The 22,301-nt window shown below is 42.1% G+C and overlaps 1 protein-coding gene across 1 annotated transcript in view; it reads right to left on the bottom strand.

Moving 5' to 3' along the window:
• The window catches only part of tbc1d22a (TBC1 domain family, member 22a), a 104,307-nt gene that overhangs the window by 48,476 nt on the left and 33,530 nt on the right, over positions 1-22,301 (bottom strand). Inside the window, exons 9-10 of the mRNA XM_070929025.1 lie at positions 18,429-18,543; positions 518-624 (exon numbers count right to left, since the gene is read on the bottom strand). Of these exons, the coding sequence (XP_070785126.1) occupies positions 518-624; positions 18,429-18,543 (222 nt within the window). The remainder of the gene's footprint in view (positions 1-517; positions 625-18,428; positions 18,544-22,301) is intronic.

Genomic DNA, 22,301 nt, shown 5'->3' on the forward strand with positions numbered 1-22,301 from the left:
GTCAAGCAAGCCAGAGAGGCCCTGATAAAACACAGTAAGTAAATGCTGAAGTTGTATTTGACATGTAACTTGCATGATGCCCAAACTGCCCTCAATGTATAACAATAGGCTGGTGTTTGCTAACTGTAACTATAACAACTTAATATGTGTATCAAGGCTTATATTATTGTATAATTTCCCCCCGGGGGTCAATAAAGAATTTCTGATTCTGATTCTGATTATTCCTATGAGTTTGTTCTAGTGGTCAAAATTGCTTAATTCAGTAGTAACAGCGAGAGGAACACTTATCTCTATTAGGACAACATCAGGGAGGCCTTGATCCATAACAGAACAGGCAGTAAAAGAAATACAGGGAGAAGAGAGGTGTGGACAGACTACATGGAGAAGGGAGACAGTGTGAGATTGAGCATGTACAGTATGTTGGTGTGAAAGTATAAAACCATATGTGGGCGTTTTGATCAGAGTTTGTTCTCAGACAACCTTCATATTTTCAACACACACGTACACACATGCTTACCTGGATGCCGTCCAGCAGTTTGCTCATGCACCAGAAGCTGTCAGCCTCGATGTTCCTCAGAGCCTCTTCCTGGAGACTGGACACGTCAAAGTTTTCCACTTCCTCCTCTAGAGAAGAGAGAGGAGAACAAAGAGTGTGAGAGAGGGAGAGAGAGAGAGAGAGAGAGAGAGAGAGAGAGAGAGAGAGAGAGAGAGAGGGAGAGAGAGAGAGAGAAATAAGGAGTGCATGGGGGAAGAGATGGACAGAAAGGGAAAGACAGAGAGCGATTCAGGTTTTCCCGGCACAGCAGGGGCTCCCATCATAAGCCCACCACTCAGACAGGGGAACAAGACAGACATAGGTGCAGAGGGAGGATACATTCAATGGGGAGAGTGGGAGCAAGGGGAGAGGTAAGGGTGGCGGTTTATGACAGGTGTATAGAAAGGAATGAAGATGCTGACAAACTGGAGCACAGGAATAAAGGAGGGATGAGAATAAATGGGTGGCAGTGTGGCAGCTGAGCATGTGGGAAGAAAATAAAAAAAGCAGACTAATAGAGCAGCATGACTATTATCTTTTAAATACAGTGGTTCAACCTTTTTTCCACAGCTACTGTTTCCACACACACGGCATAACATGTACTTTTTATATTGCAGATGCAGTGAGTGTATTTTCTAGGTGAAAAAACGAAACAAATGACGCAACATTTGTTCCGCCGTTGAACGTGTTGAAGTTAAATTACCCCTCAGAATCATGTCAGTAAGTTTGTCCTGTCTTTACACTGTCTAATGCAATCTTTTATCTTATTTTTACAACAAATGATTTTATTCTGTATTTCGGTTGGTATTTGTTTACATTCTATGATTTCATTTGCATTGGACTGTTGATGCCATTTGTACACTGCTTTAAAGATAAAAGGCAATTGTGAAGAGTGAGGTCAAGAAGGAAGTCAGGTGTGCAGCAGGGTAGATACTCTAAATACGGGCAGAATTAGATTTGGACATATCTTAAAAGGCACTGCAGACTGCGCAGAAGACACAATTCAAAAGCAGCGAGCACACTGAGTTCTCAGTCATCTCCAGCGGGTGACTTCAACGATGGGTGTCATCAGATGTCATTAACGGCAGCAGTGTGTGACGGACTGCAGGGGCTTTGACGGGCTTCTGACAAGCCACTGACAGCCAGTGGAGAGGAGACGGGACAAGACTGATTAACAATGATCCAGAGAGTGAAAGAAATGGGAGAGCGGGGAGCCACAGAGAAAAACTGAGAAAAGATAAGTGTGTGTGCTTATGAGTGTGTGTGTGGTCATATTACTAAAAATTGGAGTTTGGTGGATGTATTTGTGCATTTCCTAACACAGAGTGTGTGTGTGTGCACATACACAGGACCTGGCAGCTCTGCTTGGTATCCTTGGCAACCCCAGTGGAATGTTGTCAAGGTTGTAATGAGCATGCTCAGTCTGACAGACAGACAGACAGGGAGCTGGCAGTGGGCCAAGACTACAAAGCCATTAACAACTAGGCTGTATGCCTGTGTGTGTGTGTGTGTGTGTGTGTGTGTGTGCACTCGTTCAACACCCTGCCATGCGGGCGCTCTCATCATTGTCTTGTCTGCTTGAAGTCATGTAAGGATGGACAGAAACCGGACAGAGAGCTGCAGTTTCTTCATTTCAGCGAGACCTTTCATCCCATCACGCCAGCACAGATCAAGGTGTCCAGACGCACAAAAATCTAATTTTGTTCACACAGCTGCCAGATCTTTAATACCAGATATGGAAGTGGTCAGGGGCTGCATTATGATTACATGTCAGTGCAGTTCATTCTAATCACAATACTAACACAAGCCATGTGCAGAATGTAATAAAACCTGCAGGCCACACATAACATCCATCATTAGTGCAAACATACAGAGATACAATCTCATAAAATCCAATTTTTGGAATGACGTCTAAAAAAAAAAAAAAAAAAAAAATCAGTTGGCAATGAGAAGTGAAAGAGAGGAAGAGGTCATCCACCAACAAATATTATGAGTCAGAGACAGCTGATGGGATGAAAACACACCATATTTCTCTGCAGTTTAAACTGAGGCCAATAGCAGAAGTCAACTATAATCAACTGAAGCTAAATGTAGTGTTGGTGCAGCTGTTATAAACAGTGCAGAGACAAAAGAGGCCACCATCTGACCAATTTGAAGTCAGTATCTAATTTGATAGCTCCTCTATAGTGATGCAGAAGACAATACATGAACAGGCCCTCTCTCTCTCCGGGACGCAGCGGCTCTGGGCACCGGTGATTGCATTAAATTTGTAGTTGAAAAGATTAATTGCAAACAGGATGACTGGCAATTGGCATGGTGTCGCTGCTGATTAACAAGGCGGCGAGAGTGCCACTGGCTCTGGTGTTCTGGGAGACCCTGAGTATCCCAAAGTCTCAAATCAGTCTTTGTCGTGGCTATAGCCTTGCCGTCGAGCTCAGTTCCAAACCTGGACCTTGACTCCTGGAGCAGATGTGAAGGAACGGCTTCCAGGAGTCCAGTGGTTGCACTGGAATCGGGCATGGCTCATCACAATAACAAGGACACACGAGAGGAAGGGCTAAGAGATTACAGAGTGCCTGTACTCAGTGTGGCTGGATTACAAGGCAACAGTGCCCCCTGTGATCGCTGGTGGAAGTGATGCTAACACCAGTAACCGGCTTTACACGGATGAATGCTTAAAAACAGTCAAAGCTCAGGTCATTAGTAATTTTCATGGCCAGGTAGTCCAGAAAGCTCTTTCTGTTCACTCTTTAAAGGTGAAAAGAATCACAGCTGTGTGCTGAATGTCTGATGATTTAACCACCTGTAGCTGAATTTAGTTTCCATGATGATCCATCTTCAAACTAGGAGTGTTTTGGTTACATAAATAAAAAAGAAAGCACCATTAGGCCACCCTGAATGCCTCAACAGGTCGTGCGTCTCAGTCGACCTGCCTTCAAAATTAGAAATTGCTAATTACTTTCACCAGATCCATGCCTCAGTAGAAATGCCTTCAAGATACTCTCTTGGTGATTACTTTTGGAGCGCTGCCTCCACACTAAGGACCAGCTGACAATACCTGCCTGGGACATGATCCGTGTCTCCGTAGCCTCACAAATAAGAACCTGGGGAATTTCTGGAAGTTCAAGCTTCAGCGAGCCTCGCATCAGAGAGTGGGAGTCTCAGTGGCTTTAGCTCTGTGCGAGATGTGCCTCCAAAATAATCTTTCGCCAAATGATATTCTCAGGCTCCTTCAGGAGGTAGAGAAAGCAGCAGGTCTGACACAAAGTCACCTTGGTAGGAGAAAACAACTTTGTTTGATGCAGCCGACACTCTAGGACACACAAACTGTCTGCAGACGAGTTTTGTGATCAAACTGACGGAACAGCACATCCACAGACTTAAGAGAGGTAGCCAATGCATTCACACATAACTACAAAAACACACAAATAGTCAAACTGATTACAAAACAGTAATTGTTTGCTTGAAAGTGAGAATCATCACATAATTTCTTTGAAAAAAAGCTACCAAAGGAGAATGTTTAATTCAAGAATTCCACTTCCTCCAACGACCCCAATTAAAGGTGAACTACTATTCTCTTGACATAGTTTCAGCTCTGCCACTTCATATCTCCTCTCCCCCATCAATCCGCCGCTCCTATCTCTTTTCATACCTTGACTTTCCTCTGATAGTCTCTTGATCTCTCTTTTGGTACATCAGTGCTTTTCCTCTCCCTCCACTTCGCCAATACAGCCATTTGATATCTCTTCTGTTTGCCATTGCTGCGCCTGCCTCTCCAAGCTGTCCCCCACCCCCCCTCTTCCTATTGGCCACAGAGCCAGTTTCCTGCCAGGCCCCAGGGTTTATTTCCTGTTTGTCCTGGCGCAGGGGGCAACTTGTCCAGAGAGACCAACTGCTTGGTTGCTGCCAGCTGTGAGCGCTTGGCACAGCTTGGCATGTGTAGCCGGGTTACACCTCCAGAGACCCAGTGCCGGCACCCACACACACACACACACAAACACGTGCACGAGTACACACAACACACACTCGCGCCAGTGCTGCCATCTGCCCTCTACAACTATGGGCCACAAGGTAATGTGATGTAAGATGATAAACGAGCTAGTTTAGCCTGATGTAATCATAAAGTGTGCGCGCGCTGAGTGCGAGAGTGAGTGTGTGTCTTTGCAGACAGCAATTGGCAATAAAAAACAGTCCCGTTTGACAACCTTCTGTTGGTTCAGATTAATCACAAGCAAATCTGAGTTGCAGACCGCCAGAGAGAGAGGGGGGGAGAGAGAGAGAGAGAGAGACACTTTTGGTTTTAACAAGATTTCACCATCCAAAGCTCGTAAGATCACATGAAGTGTCATTACTTATAATTTACAGCAGCGGTTCAGGTTAAATATAATGAACCTAATGACATAAAATTTTTGTTTTTTTGGTCCAAAACAAGTAACAATCCAGTTTCCACCTTCAGAATGACACCCAGGTGACACAGCCAAAGGCCTGACACTTCAAAATGAGACACATTAGCTGCAAGTGAGATGTGTAATACTTCCACCTCCCCACACCTCTGATGAACCCCCCACCCCCATTTCTCGCTCAAGCTTCTGCAAAAAAAAGAAAAAGAAAAAAGAAGTGATTTCCCCACCGTGGCACAATTAGTGCGACAGCACAGTTGTTAATGAGAGTTGAACATTTTCCAGAGAGGTGGCATTCATACTGTTGGATAATTAAGAAGAGAGTCAACCTGGCAATCCCGGTGTCGCCAACACACTAGCGCACACACACACACACACACACACACACACACACACACACACACACACACACACACACACACACACACACACACACACACACACACACACACAATAAGCAGGACCACGGGAGATGAGAGCACTTTGAGAATAGAATTACGGTTGTGTTGCGAAACAAGGTGTGAAGATATGAAAACAGACAGCTGGGGGTGAAGGAAGGTAGGGATTGGAGAGAGGGTGAGAGAACAGGTGGAAGTGATTGGAGGTGAAAGGAGGAATAATTGTTTGCTAATCTTTGAAACAAACCCTTTGATTCCCATGAATCTCTGGGTTCACGAGACTGAGAAACTTACCTAAAGTCTCCTTTCTGGTTTCCGAAAAAGCATTCTCCATTTCATGGTTCTTAGAAGTTACACTGGTTTTTTCTTCAAAGTGCACCACTAGACTCACTCATTGAAAGCGCTGAACTTCAGCCTCACCAGTGATAAGGAATGCTTTAGGCCATAAAATCTACACAATCACTCCAACAATGTTCTCATCTGCCACTATCTGCACTATAAGCCGTGTGTCCATACATCAAACAGCAGGCCCCACAGCTGTTGGCAAGATAATGTAAGTCCTTGACATCAAATGGAATACAGCTATTAATACCATATCTGCCTATGTGCAGACACATAATGATCCACTTGCCCCGAGGTAAGATGGTGTCTTGTATGAGGAAGCTTAAAGTGCTTAATGTTGAGTAAGGCCACCGCATCGCATTAACTATTGCTACTGCTGCCAATATCTCTATTCGCACTGCATCCCTCCCCCATCAGCACCCCTCGTACCGGCCCGTGGGGTGTTTGTACAGCACAAATGTGTGTGAAATGTGTGATTCAACATGTGCGCAGCTGGCTGGCATGCCCTTCAATCGCGTAACCATGGCAATGCCAAAGTGTCGCAACGCTGCCTGGAATGAGGTTTGTTTGTGTTTGTGTTGTGTCCGCTTTGATAACATAGACTAGGGGGGAAGGGGGCACAGGCGATCAATAGTACAAATCATAGCTGAATCAACAGGATGGTTCCTGATAGATCTTATCATCTACAACCACTGCCAGGGTGCCCACATGAGGCGCAATCTGAAGAACAGGTGAGAAGGATGAGGGAAGAGACTTCAAACCAGTTACAAACTGGGGTATAGACTTTAAAGACGAGATGGGGCATGTAGGAGGCAAAGAGGGTCTAATGAAAGATGCCATCAAGTTGCAACATGGGAAGTGTAGGATCCAGCATCTTACGGGGTGGGACTCATACTAGGGACTAAAAGGCAGAATATCTCAGCCTGTGCTGCTTTGATTTTGACTATTCTATTCTTAATCTGTTTCTCACAAGCCTCCCAACTTTATGGAAATCACTGGAGTACCCCCTTTAAGTAATTCATTTCAGTAAAAAAAACACCACTTTTGAGTCAAATTTGAGTATTTTCTGCTTTTCCCAGTTTTTATATGATTGGAAATTGAATATCTTTATCAACTCAACTCACAAATGACAAAAAAAAGTCAAGTAAGATGGGTTCGGATGCATGAGACTTTACCCAAATGAGTGTCTTGTTTGTTGCGACCACTGCGCCGCATAAAGAAAAACATTAAATGAAGCATTTTTCTTGACACTAACTTGTATCCTACCGATAAGTCAAGACACATTTGTCATCTTCTGTCTCATTTACATGCATTCAGTGTGTTAATGTGTAGTCAAAGCTTGCACTTGTTATTCCTGAATGGAATAAACAGTGCCCAGTGCTTATTTCATTTGTTTCTTTACACTGGTTTGAGTGGTTTCTGAGTTGGTTACATCTTACATGTGACTTGGAACACTGGCTGCAATCAAAATGCTTTAATGGATGAGTGTGTCAGATATTACCCTGCTTTGGTGAACAGGTGTTTGTATGAGGGATTAGAGCTTAATTAGCGTTATAACAACATTTATGTAACCAACTGCCCGCCAACTATTCTTCATTCAGGTCATGTGACATAATATCCTTCAATCTCTAGTGTATGCATAAGCAGGCTATGCGTCAAGCAGATAAAGTAAAGAATGCAATCATATCCACTGGCTCCTTTCACACACAGATATAAACATGTTTTAATCACATAAGATGTCCAATCCACTCAAGGCATAGTAAATGTGCCTGCCTAATGCAAGAGACACATTTGGGAGCTGAAGGAAAGTTTGCCTGAGATGTAAGTGAGGGATCAGTCCATTAAGTCATTAGCGTGTGTAATCTGCAGGCTTAGTTAGGAAGGGGAAAAAAACAAAAACATTAGGGGGAACAGTAATAAGCAGACATTATGAACGGCAGCAGACACATTTAAACACAAAGGCCGAGTGGTTTGAGAGACGCCTCGTGACGTAATCCTGTGCTGATGCGTGCAGGAATATCTGTGTAAATGTGTGTGTGTGAGGGAGCATTGTGTATGGGTGTGCACATATGTAAGTGTCCGGATCCTTGAGGTGCGAGTGCTATTGTCTCAAACGTGCCCACATATCTGAAATGCGTGAGTCTGAGTATGCGAGTACGTGCACAAAGTCATGATGCAACCCAAAACACCACACACCATCGTTGCAGCCGCATGGTAAGATGACTGTTTCAATTGCCTCCAATTGCATCAGGTCAAGCGGAACGCGTCTCGCTGGTGACAGAATGATAAAACAGATTTTTTTTTTTTTCTCTCTCTCCAATCAAACGGCTGACAGAGAGAACGAAAAATAGAGACTCGGGGAGATCTGAAGCTTCTTGGTGAGGAGAGCTTCAATTTATGGCTTTTTATAGTCAAGTAATTAACTTAATCTAAAAATATTCAATAACCCCTGCGATTATTCACAGAAGATAAATCATTTTTTGACAGAACTATTTCTCCGGATCATTTCAGAGCTCTATTGCTTTTTATCAGGAGCAATGAGAGAATCTCTGGTAATACGGGGGAAATAAGATCAGGCCGGATGCAGATGAAAGCACAGCTATTGATTTTCAGCTTTATATATCCTATTGTCAGGCGCCGACGATGGTCTCTGTGGCCATTTCCACACCGTAGGCCAAAACAGGGAAGGTTCAAAACAACAACAAATGTGGTGCAATCCCGTTGCAAATGGTTATCACATGGCGTGAAGAGATTTTCCATTTAACACCATATTACATTTTTGTAATCATGTTTCCTGTCTCTACCTGCTCAACATTTCTTGTATGATGAAAACAATTACCACACTTGTGTCATGTTCTCTGCAACATATTTAGATTTTAGGAAACAACTGCATGACCAGTGAAAGCCATTTGTTTTAAATGGCTAAAATACTTGTATAGTATAGTTTGGTTTGGTTTGGTTCTGTCATAAACAACCTACACATCAACACACATACGGAAATAAAAAAGAAAACAATGGGATTGAAGATAAAACCAACACTAAATAGAATGTAACACAAACAAAAAAAAGGTGTAAAAAAAATTGAAGCCCCTAAATATCTTCAATATCTCCACTTAAAGTTAATGTAACTTATTTCCATAGTGGTCTTGGCCTGCTGTGCCTCTACTACACTACAGACTTAGGTCAAAGTTGTGTCATATAGAATCAGTTTTAGCTGATATTACTCATATGCTCCGCTGGCCATTTTCCTTTCATGAAACGTTTGACCATCTGTTTTAAAAAACCCTCATAGATTCTTAGGTAAGCTGTTCCAAATGTTAGCAGACTCACTGAAAGGATTTTGACTATGCTGAGTATTATATCTACAGTATGCTGGTCTGTAATTCGCTCACCTGCAAACAGTCTGCTGTCTGGCCATTGAGGAATTTATACCAACTTTCCGCTAAATACTATTAGCAATGTTTAGCCATAAAATGTCCCATATGTAAGTAGATTCTTTTATTCCAATAAATATGTAAAGTATTGTCTTATTTTGTACAACCTGTAAACTAGCCTGTTGCTTAGAAAGACAATGGCAACAGAAATTACTTTTTGATTGTATAATAAAGTGCGATTCAATCCACCTATTTTTATGCGCTTTTTCAATTAATTCACATTTATTCACATTTTCTTTTGCTGACTTTCTTCTGGATTGAAACCTGACTATAGCCATACATGATATTTCCTTGCAACTAACATTACAAATTTTTTTTTTAGATAAGCATAAGATATCTGGACGCATTTTTGAACCATACAAGTAGCAATTAGATACATTTTGATCAAGTAATCCACCTAAGAAAGTAACCACTTAACTTTCTAATGTCTTATTCTTTCTAAGAAAACACAAAGAGAAGAATACTTAGAAAGCTGCTGAGCAAAGCTGTTGTTAGACTTACAACAAGACATATATAATGAATACAACCTATTTCCTGGTAAACAAGGGTTACTCTCATGTTTGGTTTCACTTATTATCCAGTGGCCTTAAAAAGTGGCAACCGAGTGATATGGTGTCACAGAACTAAAATGTTAAATGTGCATTAAAGCAGAGGTATGAGAATACTGAATGTAACCTCTTTAAAAAGAAGAAAGGAGTAGAAGATGAATGTAAAGTGGCAACCATCAAAAGTCTGAAAGAGAAGAACATATTTCAGGGGAATGAAAGAGAGACTTTTATCCACAGAAAGGTGGAGATAGACAGAGACTGAGGATCACAACCACACAGTTGATTCAATTTCTGCCAGTCCAAATGCTATTACTTAACCCCAGTAACATGGTGATTGCGTTCTAAACCGATAGAGGAGTGGAGACCGAGACAAAGCTCGAGCCAGGAGAGAGACAAAGAGACACGGCGTCAAAGAAAATTGAAGAACAAATCTCAAACTGTCTGGAGGAAAAATAATGCCTCCACCGAGTCAATAATCTCACCAAATGATTAAAGCAGGAGGAATTAGAGAAAGCAAAAGCAGATAAGGAACAAAGTAGAAAAGACAGTGTTCCTGCTGGTTGTCAGCAGCTGTGCTCGGCCAATCACTAAGCAGCTCATTAGAGCTAATAACAGCCGTTAATCAGAGGGAGACTTAGAATAGAAGGCTCGACCAACGGTGGCCAGACCATGGGGAGAAAGAAGCCGATATTAGTTAACCGCCTACTGGCTGAGATCCACTCCACAGATTGCTCAATCTATAGACGAACAAACAGGCAGTTGGACGGATACAAAGACGGAGAAGAAGTTGAATCAACAGGAAAGAAAACTACAAATAGAGAGCTGACTAAGACAACACTTTCACAGTAAAAGTGCTCGAGAGGCTCACTGTGAGGCAGCCATAGAAGTGTTTGGTTACATTAACAGTGTGTTAACAAAGCAACAAACATCACTGAGGCCCCCATCTGTTATTCAATGTCAAGAAGTGAATAAAACACCACTCCTATGTTCCAAAATATGTCCACACATACTGAGCCAACCATTATAGTAATGGCTCAGCACTGTAATCCCCTGACGTGAGGATGCAATTGAAATATAAATGAGCACGACATAGCACGGCATGGTGGGGCACACTGTGTCTCAGCTAAACAACAGATCAGAGACGAGATAGGAGTGGAAAATGCGGAGAAGAGAAGATGATACAACAAAAGGGCCAAAAATGAATGTGCATAGTGAAGCAAACTGCTGCTAACTGCAAGATATGCTGCCCACCTGAACATATAATTCAGGCAGGATATGAAAATGACATTTCCGTTTCAGAAAAGTACAAATCTTAATTCAGACAGTTTCTAGTGTCATTCGATTGAATTTTTCCCGTCCATTATGATGAGACTCTTCTCTCAGCTTCAGTCTGCCCTCAGTGTGTGTGTCTGTGTTTCTAATAGCTCACCTCACCAGTCTGCGCCCTGTGTTTGTGTGTGTGGTGTTACACTCCTGCAGGCATTTCATCACAGCTGACTGACAGCATGTTTCCATCTTCCCAGCTTTGTCCCTGGGTGCTCCACCAAGCCAGCCACACACTCACAGTGGCAATGCAGGGGCTGTGTGTGTGTGTGTGTGTGTGTGTGTGTGTGTGTGTGTGTGTGTGTGTCTATAAGTGGTCCCTGCCGCACCATGACTTTTTCAAAGAGACATCAAGCAGAGCCCTCCCTCTCTCTCTGTTCTGAGGCAGGATCTATATCGTGATATAAGTTCTCTAACACGTGGTGCATAAGGAGGATTTAGGTTGTCTGTCACAGCCAGTCCCCGTCAGGCTCTAACATTGAAGCCAGTTGGCTTCATTTGCAGCAAAGCATACTAGAAGAGGGCACTTGAGTTAGCATATGTAAGTTGTAATGTAATGCAGTTACAGTCAAATATTACATTTCTACTAGTTCCCTAATCTCAATGTGTATGTGAAAACAGCTGTAAAATAGTCTGTAGAACTTTCCTCTGCCAAGACGGTCGTCTCGTCGTTTATTGTAATGCCGGTAACGCAGGAGTAGACCATACTGGCTTATTTTTACTTGCGCATATAAGTAGATTAATGGCCGAATAATTATGTAAAAATGAATAAATTACTGTTATGTTGACAACAATGTGTAACTGCCTAATTTTGTATCTCCAACAAATTCTCCAGGCCTAGTGTGGAGTAAAAAAGCAGCTAAACAAAGTGATATCCAGCATCTGTGTACAGTGAAGGAATCGTAGTGGTTGGTAGTCAGTTAAATTAAAACAACAAATATCTGCAACATGCAAGCTGCATGAATGACTGAGTTAGTAACTAAAATGTGTGTCTAGCCAAAGTTGCAGTTAGCGAGCGCAATGACAAAACACATAAACATAATCTGAAAGGAGGAATACTGCAAGCTAATTTTTCCCACTTTCTCCCAGTGGTTTCACAGCATTTCGCAGCTTGTAAAGCATGTTGTGTTCCCACAGGACTGAGACAAACTTACTTAAAATAATGTAAAAAGCCAAAGGAAAAAAAAATGTGTGACATAAAGCTCTTACTATCTAAAAGCTGACTAAAATTGCGTGTATAATTTACAAATGTGCCCTCAGCAGACAGCAGTTGTCCCGCATGAGCAAGTGATAAAGAGCATATTGTGGAAGGAAGTGCACATTTCTCTGCATTTGTGAAAGCTTAAAGAAGCTTCTCGAGAAAAGGCCTGTGTCGAGGGATCTGAACAGTCTTTATGCTTTTAAAGGCTGGCTAAAACACACACACACATACACACAACACTATCGAGACCTCCATCACAGTCATATTGCTATTTTTGCTCTTCATGCCCTCAATCTTACCTACAAACCACAAGGACACATCTCCAAAACCTGTCTGACTGTACTGATGGCTCTGGTTGGTGGGACACCTCCTCTGTCCCTTTATCTCCGTTTGCCCCTCACGTAGAGATGTGACTTGAGTTGTTGTACATGTCTACGGCTTCTCTTTTCAAACCCCTTTTTTTAAGTAATTCACATTGCCATTTGGAGATGAGCCTCTGCTTCCATCGCAATAAAAGGAAATCAAAATTTAAAATATACTTAGCCTAGAACGTTTTAGGTTTGTCCTCATCCTTGCTTCCTGCAAGGGTCCCTGCTCACTGAGCACATTATCCTACTTCTACAAAGGACAACAACGCATGTCAGCAAAATGGTGGAAAGTACATCCTGATTTTTAAGAACTTAGAGCACTTTAGTCAATGCTAAAAAAAAAAAAGAAGTAAAAATCACGGCAATACAGAGCAGTGTTTCGTTTTCTAGGAAACTGCATTTGAGTGAACAGACAATGGCTTGAAGATAAAGTTTCATTTTAACTAATGGAATTAGACAAAGCTGGGAAAACCTGCAACCAGTACTTGTCATTTCAACTGGCAAACATCAGTCAGTGGCTGAATATGAGAAGGCTCATACTCTAATTTGTCACAACATTAACTTATTATCGTCTTTACAGCTGATATGGCTAACTTGTTAGAAAAAAGTTGCTTTTCTGCATCCAGCTGGGCACATAGTGTACAGGGGGAGGTTCTTCACTGAAAACAGCTGTCTGCTGCCGCTGGAAAACAACGCTGAGAGTGAACCAAAATACCAAAACAATAAGTTAAAAGATGCTATAAAGCACCGTAGAGCTGAGGGGACAGAGTCAAGGGATAATTCTTTGTGGGACACATTTCACATCATAGATAGTCGTTTAATCCATTGTTAAAATAAAAATGTAAATTATAGCAGCTCTAAGGTTAAATTTTGGACCTTCTTTTACAGTGTATTTTGCTAAATTGGCATTCTGAACTTTTTTCCATGTTTAAAAAAACGTTAATCAATCAATAATAGCAAAAACAGCATGACATCTAGACAAACTGCTACCCTTTAAACCACAGTATATATTAGAAACTCTTGGTTATTTGATCAGACAACGCAACATTTCACACATAGGAAGCTGTGCTTTCACACAGTGGTGAACGACAGAGCACAGAGCTAATTGCTGAAGTACACACAAAATCCTAGCTGTTGCTAGCCATTTTCTGCCAGCTATGACAAGTAGAGCTTCACAGGGGCGGAGGGTGATAGCATACACCAGGCCATTCATCTCTTAGTTGATAGGAGGAAGGACTGCCTGGATCGGCCGCTTCCTGACAGCATGGGGGCACTTTCTAAGTCGGTCATTTTCCCCTTTTTGAAAATCTTGTTTTCCAGCTCTGTTGTTTGTCCCTCTCTGTCATCCTCCATGCTCTCACTCTCTTACTCTTAGCCTGCCAGGAGACACTCTGGCAGCTGTTATATTCCACTACTTCGCGTAGCTGGGGTTCTCTTTCACTCACGGTTGTCAAACCCTCACCTCTCTGAATTTACTTTCAAATGCACTACCTCATCTCTCTCCCTGTCTCTCCAACTCGCCCCCTTGTTCGCATCTTTCCTCAGAGCGGATCCATACTTAGACACTGGCATGCAGATTACATTATGGATCCACTGGCCGATCAATGGCTGTTCCACATTAAAGGAGGACCGGCCAGGCTCCTTGGCCCGTCATGGCCCATCCTGGCCTTAATTAGATGACTTCTATTGTCGGCTAATAGGAGAGGAGCTACACTGTGGAAGAAGGGGAGAAGACAAAAGCAGAGTAATGCCTCACATTTGGAGAACAAGAACGATAGACTTTCCAAATCAATTCCTCCTTTGACACCAGAGAGGCCTGCTAGATTGCTTAACAGTCCAGGTGGATGCCAAACAACTTTAGTGGTATTTTTCCTTCCACGGCGTCAGAAGAGTTTATCAATAATCTACCAATTGGAACTTTTCAATTTGGATCAACAGTCAGGTGTTAATGAAAGTTGGTGACAGGATGATAAGGGGGAGTGCTGTGAAGACGAAGCGGTTAAGGGGTCGAGCCATCACTTCGCATTGCATCATCAAAAGGTAAACAGTGTTTATGGCAGCTGAACAAGCACTACAGTTCCAGACCAAGGCTGTTTTGTGACTCAGAAAAACAAGCCAGAGAGAAAACAGAGCGAGAGAGCTAAAACGAAAAACAAAGAGACACTAACAAAGTGACAGATGAGAAGAGTGGAACATAAGGAAGACAAGCAAACTAACACAACCAAACACACATATGCAGGGACATCTTGTGGGCAGCAGAGCATGGCTGTGATTTGGTGTTTTTTCCCCTACCGTATCCCTTCCTGCTTTTAGAGGTGGGACACAAAAAGATTTCAATGAATCAATCAATGAAGATAACAAAAAAAGATAACTAGACAAAGACACAAAAAGAGAGAATGGCAAAGAAATGATGTCTGAGACGGAGACAAACACACAACGCAGAACAGAGAATAGACAGAAAAGACTTGTTTAGAGGGCAGATTAAGCAGCTGCAGACATGTTGAAGTCTTAATCAGGTTCCCAATCAGTGAACTGGCTCACATCCTCAGATACTGGCTGTCACTCAAATTCACAGGGCTATACACTGTTCAGACACAGACACGCATTTGGCGCAAGGGTTTGAAATTGAAATGTGAAAGTTAGAGACCAGCTGGTGAACATAGTGGAGAAGTTAGCAGCTAAAGATCTTACCCTAGGGAATTGGTGGAGACCAAATCAGAGCTAAAAGAGAGTGAATGCTGGACTTGAATTTGCTAGAAATATGCCCAAAAATGAATGCTAATGATGCTCCCCTCAATGTGTAAATGAGCAACTGTGTCAGTATGTCAGAGTTGCGATATTTATCAGCCTCAATGAGTAGGTTTGTGATGTTCAAACCTGAATCTGTAGGACAATGGTGGTCTACGGTAATAGCTTCAATCATAATATTTTGGCATTAGGATACACTTGAGCAGTCTTTCTAAAAAAAGACTAGAAGTAGAAGTCACTAAAAAACACTGAATTGCAAATTATTAAATTAATTTTCACTCACAAGTCTCTACATCTAGGGCCTGGATGTTTCTTAAGAAGTTAGTGTTTTAACCAAATAGGCTCTTGGGTTTGACAGATCAGTCTTTGACCTCATTCAAGAGAAGAAAAAGAAGAGAGATGAGCAGTTCAGGTGTCTGGCCTACTAACACCTTCAAATGTTGCTATTTTCATACTTGTTTGTATAAGTAGTATTTAGCCAACATGTCAACACTGCCCGTGGGGTGTATGTGTAACAGTATTTATTTCTAATAATTCTTAAAGAAATGCATTCCAACTTCCTGCCTTCATCATACGCCCATGAGCTCACACACAAAAGGGGGGGAGGGACAGAGAGAGGAAGAAGAGGGGGAGTGCAATGCAACAGAAGAAAGAAAAAGAGATGGCAAGTGAAGAAGAGAGGCTGCCAGAGAGAGCATGAGAGCGCGGCAGCATGAGAGAGTATATCTCACACTTCCTGCCCCTCCACAAAGGAGCAGAATTAGGCCCGTGAAAGAGCCAAACCTCTCTCTCGCTCTCTCCGTCAGAAAACAAGAGCACCTAACAACAACAACACAGCGCATCAACCCATCATGTAAGATGCCAGCCGGGCACGTTTGAAGGTTTCTTGGCTGTGTGTGTGTGTGTGTGTGTGTGTGTGTGTGTGTGTGTTGTATCGAGGCTCATCAGCGCGTGGAGATGCAGGGGGAACAAAGCGCGGGGGTGATGCCTTGAAGATCTGACAAGAGCGTGACTCGCCCACAGAGAAAAGGCAGAGAGGGGGGGAGAAACAAATGCAGAGAGAGGTAGGGATAACGAAAGAAAAGTAGAAAGTGAGTGATGGCAGAGGAAACAAGACACAGGAGAACATATTAATAAAAGGAAAAAGAGAGGGAGATGTGAAGGACAAGAGGCTAAATGAAGAAAGAAGCAAGTCAAGAGAGTCATCCCTTCATACATCATTGTGCTCACAACTAGTCACTGGAGTTGGGAGATATGGAAACACTCTATTTAATTATTCTTCTCCACAAAATGCTGCATATCAGTTTTGAAGAAAGAAATGTTTCCTGCATAGAATCTATAAATGTGTCATACTCGTACAACTGTATCTTTAATTACCTGTTTTGTAAGTGAAGATCTAATATTGGAGCCATTATTTTGAGAGAGTAAACTGACGGTTTTCCATTGATAGAAGTCTTATTTTGGAAATTATACTAATTTGCCAGTTTATTTAGGTTCACCAAGCTAATACTAATGCATTCTTATACAACAAACAATAAACAATAAACAATAAATCCCCCCTTTATGAAGTTTGTAATGTTTTTTAGAGGGTCTGATTTAAATTGATGGTCATTTTGGAGGCTGTAGTGTAGTTTGCCATACGGTTACATTGCATTGCGTTATACTAAAGGACATAAAACAAAGTACAAGTTAAAAAAGAAAACACTTATTAGCTCTGAGTAAAATGCTGTGTGCCAACAAGCAGCACAGAGAAGCACAGGAGTCAGAGAGTCCAAACCTACTTTGCGTGCCTCCCACCACTTAACTTGTGGATCCTAATTGTATCTCCGTGACCACAGTTGGTCTGGAGTGTGCAAGGTGGTCCACAGAGCATTGTGGTTTCCACTTAGCTGCTCTATTTTGAATGGCTTCAAGGAGAGCTTGATGGGCCAAAACATAAGAAGCACAAAAAAACAAACACGGTGTATATGTGGAATGTATAGAGACGCTCACATCACGGAAGAAGCATGCAAGAACGCGCTCATCCAGCAGAGCTGTAGCAGTTCTAAGTTCAAGTTCTACTTGTCACGACAGCATGGGATCAACTCTCATCGCTTACTGCCACATTTCTGTTAGCCTCCAATTAGCACCAACACTCTTCAAAAAAGGAGTATGGTGAAAAATTGCTTCTTAAAGCCACTGATTGTTGTAATAACAACTCTCAGTAGGTGCTTGAAAAGACTACCAGGCCTCTAAAAAAATTACTTTTGTAATAAGAGGAAAAACCAGGGACCTAAAATAAGGAGGGGTTCATTCATGAACATCTTGAAAAACAACACCATGGGGAAAGAATGGAGGAATGTCTGACATAAGAACAATAAAGAATTGACTACATACAAACACAAAATAAATTGGTAAAAAAATTAAGTTACATATATTATGTGCCAGGTTCAAATCCAGCCACGGACCTTCATCGAATGTATCATATAATGTTCTTTCTCTAGTGTCAACTATCTAATAAAGGAACAATACAAGAAAAGGATTAATGGGGTGGTTACAATCATCTTTAAAATGTGCATCCCTTTTGTTTTTTCTTTCAGCTGCTTAGAGTCTGTGTGTGCTCTATTCTGTCAAAAGATTTAAGTGTGAGGACAAAATAAAACATCATCGCACATTCATCTGCGCAAATGTGGCACAACATAAACGCACAGGTAGGAGGGCTCTGGAGAGAACAATGCGGTGTGCACAAGCGAGCGCACACACGCCCACAGGTCACACGTAAGTGTTAACCAGACTGCTTTGATGTATAGAACTTGCAAGCACATTTAAACACAAACTGACACTGAAGCGTATATATCTACATGAAAGAAGAACAGATGGATGGAAGAAAAGAGGGCACAGAGCTGTCGGAGGAGCTCAATGGCCAGAGAGTTGTGAAAAGAGAGACCGTCTCGAGGGTCCCAGGGTTGATCGCCTGTGACCTGTGGTGATGAACCAGCAAGTAAACCGAGTCTCGCCAGCTACAAAAGGTGCCGCTCCGCAAAAGAGATGACTGATCCTCGCATCAATAGCATATCACACAAAAAAAAAATTTAAGAGGGTTTTTAAGTGAAAAGGAAAATGCAAAAGAGAGGGGGAGAGACGGCACTTACCAATGTACTCAAAGACGTAGACGACAAAGAACGGCGTGACCAGGTCGTTGATGCCCTGTACGTAGCCGCTGGCTGGATGGCGGATGGCCCAGATAAACAGGATCCGCTCAAAAATCTTTCACACAAACAGAGACACAGTGTCAAAACGGTAGTTTGTAGACTAAAAACATTTACATTACACCAGTAACCCACAAAGGTAGTCAATTTAAAATTACATGAAAAGCAATGAATCTCTATGTCAGAGATGCTAAAGTCAGTAAATGTTTTGTATAAAATGACTTTTAACCCTTTAAATTAACCCTCTGTCAATTTGTCTTAATTCTTTCTTGATGATCTAATCAACTTACTGACTCCCTGATACGCTAATAATGAAGCAAAACCTCTTAATGATAACAGTGTCAGTTTTAGAAAGTGAGTGAGGTGTGGGAAGGCATTAGCAAAAATCGGAACAAATTGAGGCATGCCGAGCGGGTGAGGAGGAAAGCAGTTGAATGGGCACAACCGTGCTGGCTGTGGAAGTCTGGCAGCAACACTACAGATGTGGATATCAATTATTAAGTTTGACCTGTGGAGTTTTGGACCACTAGTAGCGCTGCAGAGCAGTGCTTTTACGAGTGGGTCCCTGTTTTGTTTTTACTATGCAGGCGAATGAAGGCACAAATGGAATGTGCTATTCCGCTGGTTGACAGTCGGTGGTCGGTAAAGTGCAGAGTAGCGTAGCAACACGCCAACAAAGACGAGCAAGAAAAAGAAAGCTAGGAAATATGGATTCAATAATGCGGGATTCAAAATTAAAATTAAAAAATCAGCTTTTGTTTTATGTTTTATGAGGAAGGAAATGCATTTCAAATGTTTGTTAGACCTCGAGGATGCACACAAAGTGTTAAAAACACTGAATGTACACCTCTTGTTTGTTTACAAGAAACACACAGGGCGCCTTTAACGGCATATGCTCTAATAACAGCTCTGGACCTTGAGACTTTCTAATATTGATTTTCAATAAGCAAATGCATCAAAACACTTAGTTGAGTAATTACTCAATTCAAATGTCACATAGTAGCTGGGTAAAGATTCTAGTTTAAACCCTTAGTTAAACATTTAAGGTGTAATTTCGTGTGTGTGCGTTTTATTCCTTGCAGTTACTATCTGGTATCCCACCTTTATTTATCCTGGTGTTTATTGTCTAAATGTATTTTAAGCTAATCATGACCGTTTGCCCAAATTAAGAACTACACAAGCAGAAAGTGGATTTTGGGCATTATGGAAATAGGAGAGCACAGTCTGAATTTTGAGACGAACCATCTCTCTCTCTCTCTCTCTCTCTCTCTCTCTCTCTCTCAGCACAAAGCAACATCTCACTCTTTGCTTTCTCCGCTGCATTTTCTTGTGCACAAAAAAAGCTCACTTTGAACTTTGTTCTCGGCTTTGGTGTTGGTCTCCTCCCTCCTCTCTTCTTTTTTCACTCACTTTGTCTCTGTCTCTTGCTCTCCCCCTCTTGAGTCTGTCTCCTCCTCCATCTTCCCTCTCTCTCCCTGAATCTCAATATTTTTTTGCAAGGCAAACACTTCCATCTTCGTTATGGGTGGCTGTTTAATGCTGTCAACCCCAGTGAATTAGAGGAGGCTTGATGTTCAGCTTGTTTTTCTGCTGTGCAAATGGATTTCCCCCTGAAAAACACACACACACACACACACTCTCTCATACCTTGCTGTACCACACCCATCAAGCACTTTCTTATTTTTTGGGGATATGTCATGTTTCTGTCACTTTCTAAATAACCTCATAGCTCATTGTTTTATGGAGTAAAAAGCAGAGCCATGGCAATGTCATTTTTTTTGGAAGCTGTGCGCGCAAACTCTCATTTTTATTTAAAGTAATTCAATCAATGGTAAGACGGTCGGAGTGACTGGTAAGATGCAACTCTCTCTGGCTTTCCCCTACACTTTCTCCTCTAATCCCCTTTACCTGCCTCCACACCTCACACCTCCCTCTTTCCTTATCAAAGCCCCATCAATCAAACAGGGAGACATGCTGGTGTGAGCACGGGGAGTGGGTGATGGGACTTTCTTTTCATGCAACCTCAGAAGCTGACATGCATATTTCACACTGGCACCTGCACACGGAACCACTTTGAGTGAACCCCTGCACATACGCACTACCCGATCCACACCCAGTTTAGTATTGGCAAAGAGTCCCACCTTGGCGTGTTTGTGTGTGGAAGACAGAAAACAAAGACACAGAGAGACTCCACGCTTCAAACACTAACCGAACAACATCATATGCAGGTTTAAACAGAGTTCACTCCGTCCTCAAAAGACACAAAACCAGATTCTTGCAAATTATGTTAATCTCACATTAACTTCATATTCTTCTCATAACGCGGTGCATCTCCAGGACAGGAAATCAGCTTTCCTGTGTCTCTCATGTCATAACGCTATGGCCCTGTCAAATTAGTCCCAGACCCCAAGGACCCCCGATAAGGGTAATCTTGAGAGGAAGAAACTAAATTACTACAACAAAATGATAAAAAAAAACTCTTCCCTGACACAAAGAGAAAAAAAACATGAGGGGTGAGAGATAAAGATCAGTGGGCTCAATCACTCAAATATCCGATGTATTCATCAAAAACCACACCAAATTGCTACCTATGCACTCATTCCTTAGTTATTTATTGAAAAAGCATCAGTTAAATGCTCGAAATGAAAAAGGAAAATCAGATTTCTTAACATGGCAGACACCAAGGTCTACTGATAAATCCTGCTCTTTCAGCCTCCAATCACAATTTGGAGGCAAGACTGAACGTTTTCTTTTCACGTTGGGAACTTGTAATTGCTGATTATCAACATCTCCTGAAGACTGTATTGTCCTCCAAAACAAGAAAAACTCAAACACTTAGATACCACTTAGGAAATCACTGCAGAATTGCTTCAGTATCCCTCTCTCTCTCTCTCTCTCTCCCTGAAATTGAACAGACTGTTGACTGCCTTCCATCTCGACTAAATCTCTTTGAGCCCCGTGGGGGGTGGGGGGGGACAAACAAGTGAGTGAAATGAAGAAGAGGTGATTTTCAGGTGGTGCTGCAGCAAGCATAAGCATATATATATTTATATTTTAAAAAAGAGGCCTTTGGAGTCTGTTGCATACCAAAATATATGAGAGCACACTGCTTGAATATTTCAAGGCTTTTATTTTGCACGCAGAGGGGAGAGTTGGTGTGTGGGGATGAGAGGGAGAAAGCTTCTATGAGAGAGGGTAAGGAGGTAATGTAGAAAATACATACTACTGTATATAAAATTGGTCTCCTCCTTGTCTGATCTTCTTTCCCTCCTTACCTCCCTGGTTACAGCCCCGAGCTATATCCTGTACACGACAGGGGGCAACGGAAGGTGGCGTTGCCTGGGGGCACTGTGTGTGAGTGTGCTTGTACATGTGTATAAATACTAGTATGTCTCCTCATTTTCCTTCCTTGTACACATGCATACATGATTGTGACCTATGTGCAGGTATATACACAGAGCAGCCCAGAGCCGTGGCCACGTCATTAGCCTGCACCTCATTATGGGATTTTTTTTTTTTTTCTATCTGGGCTGCTTCTCAGGCCAATGGTTCTATGTATGACAGGGGAAATCCCAGAAGCACTGTAATAAGATAAATGTAACCCCACATAAATGGATGGAATCAAGCTCATTTCCATGTTAAGTTGTTTTGAGAAACTGCACTGATAGTCCCTCAGGCCTGCTGCACCAACGTCTTACACCACAGCAGAAACAAAAGTGACTTGTACCACATTTACATTCTAAATAACACCGTTATCCAAAGCAACTTACAATGATTTAATAATTAAGGATTCCAGTAATGTGTGCCTGGCTGTAT

This window comes from Enoplosus armatus, chromosome 22, assembly GCF_043641665.1.
Source record: "Enoplosus armatus isolate fEnoArm2 chromosome 22, fEnoArm2.hap1, whole genome shotgun sequence".
Classification (NCBI taxonomy): domain Eukaryota; kingdom Metazoa; phylum Chordata; class Actinopteri; order Centrarchiformes; family Enoplosidae; genus Enoplosus; species Enoplosus armatus.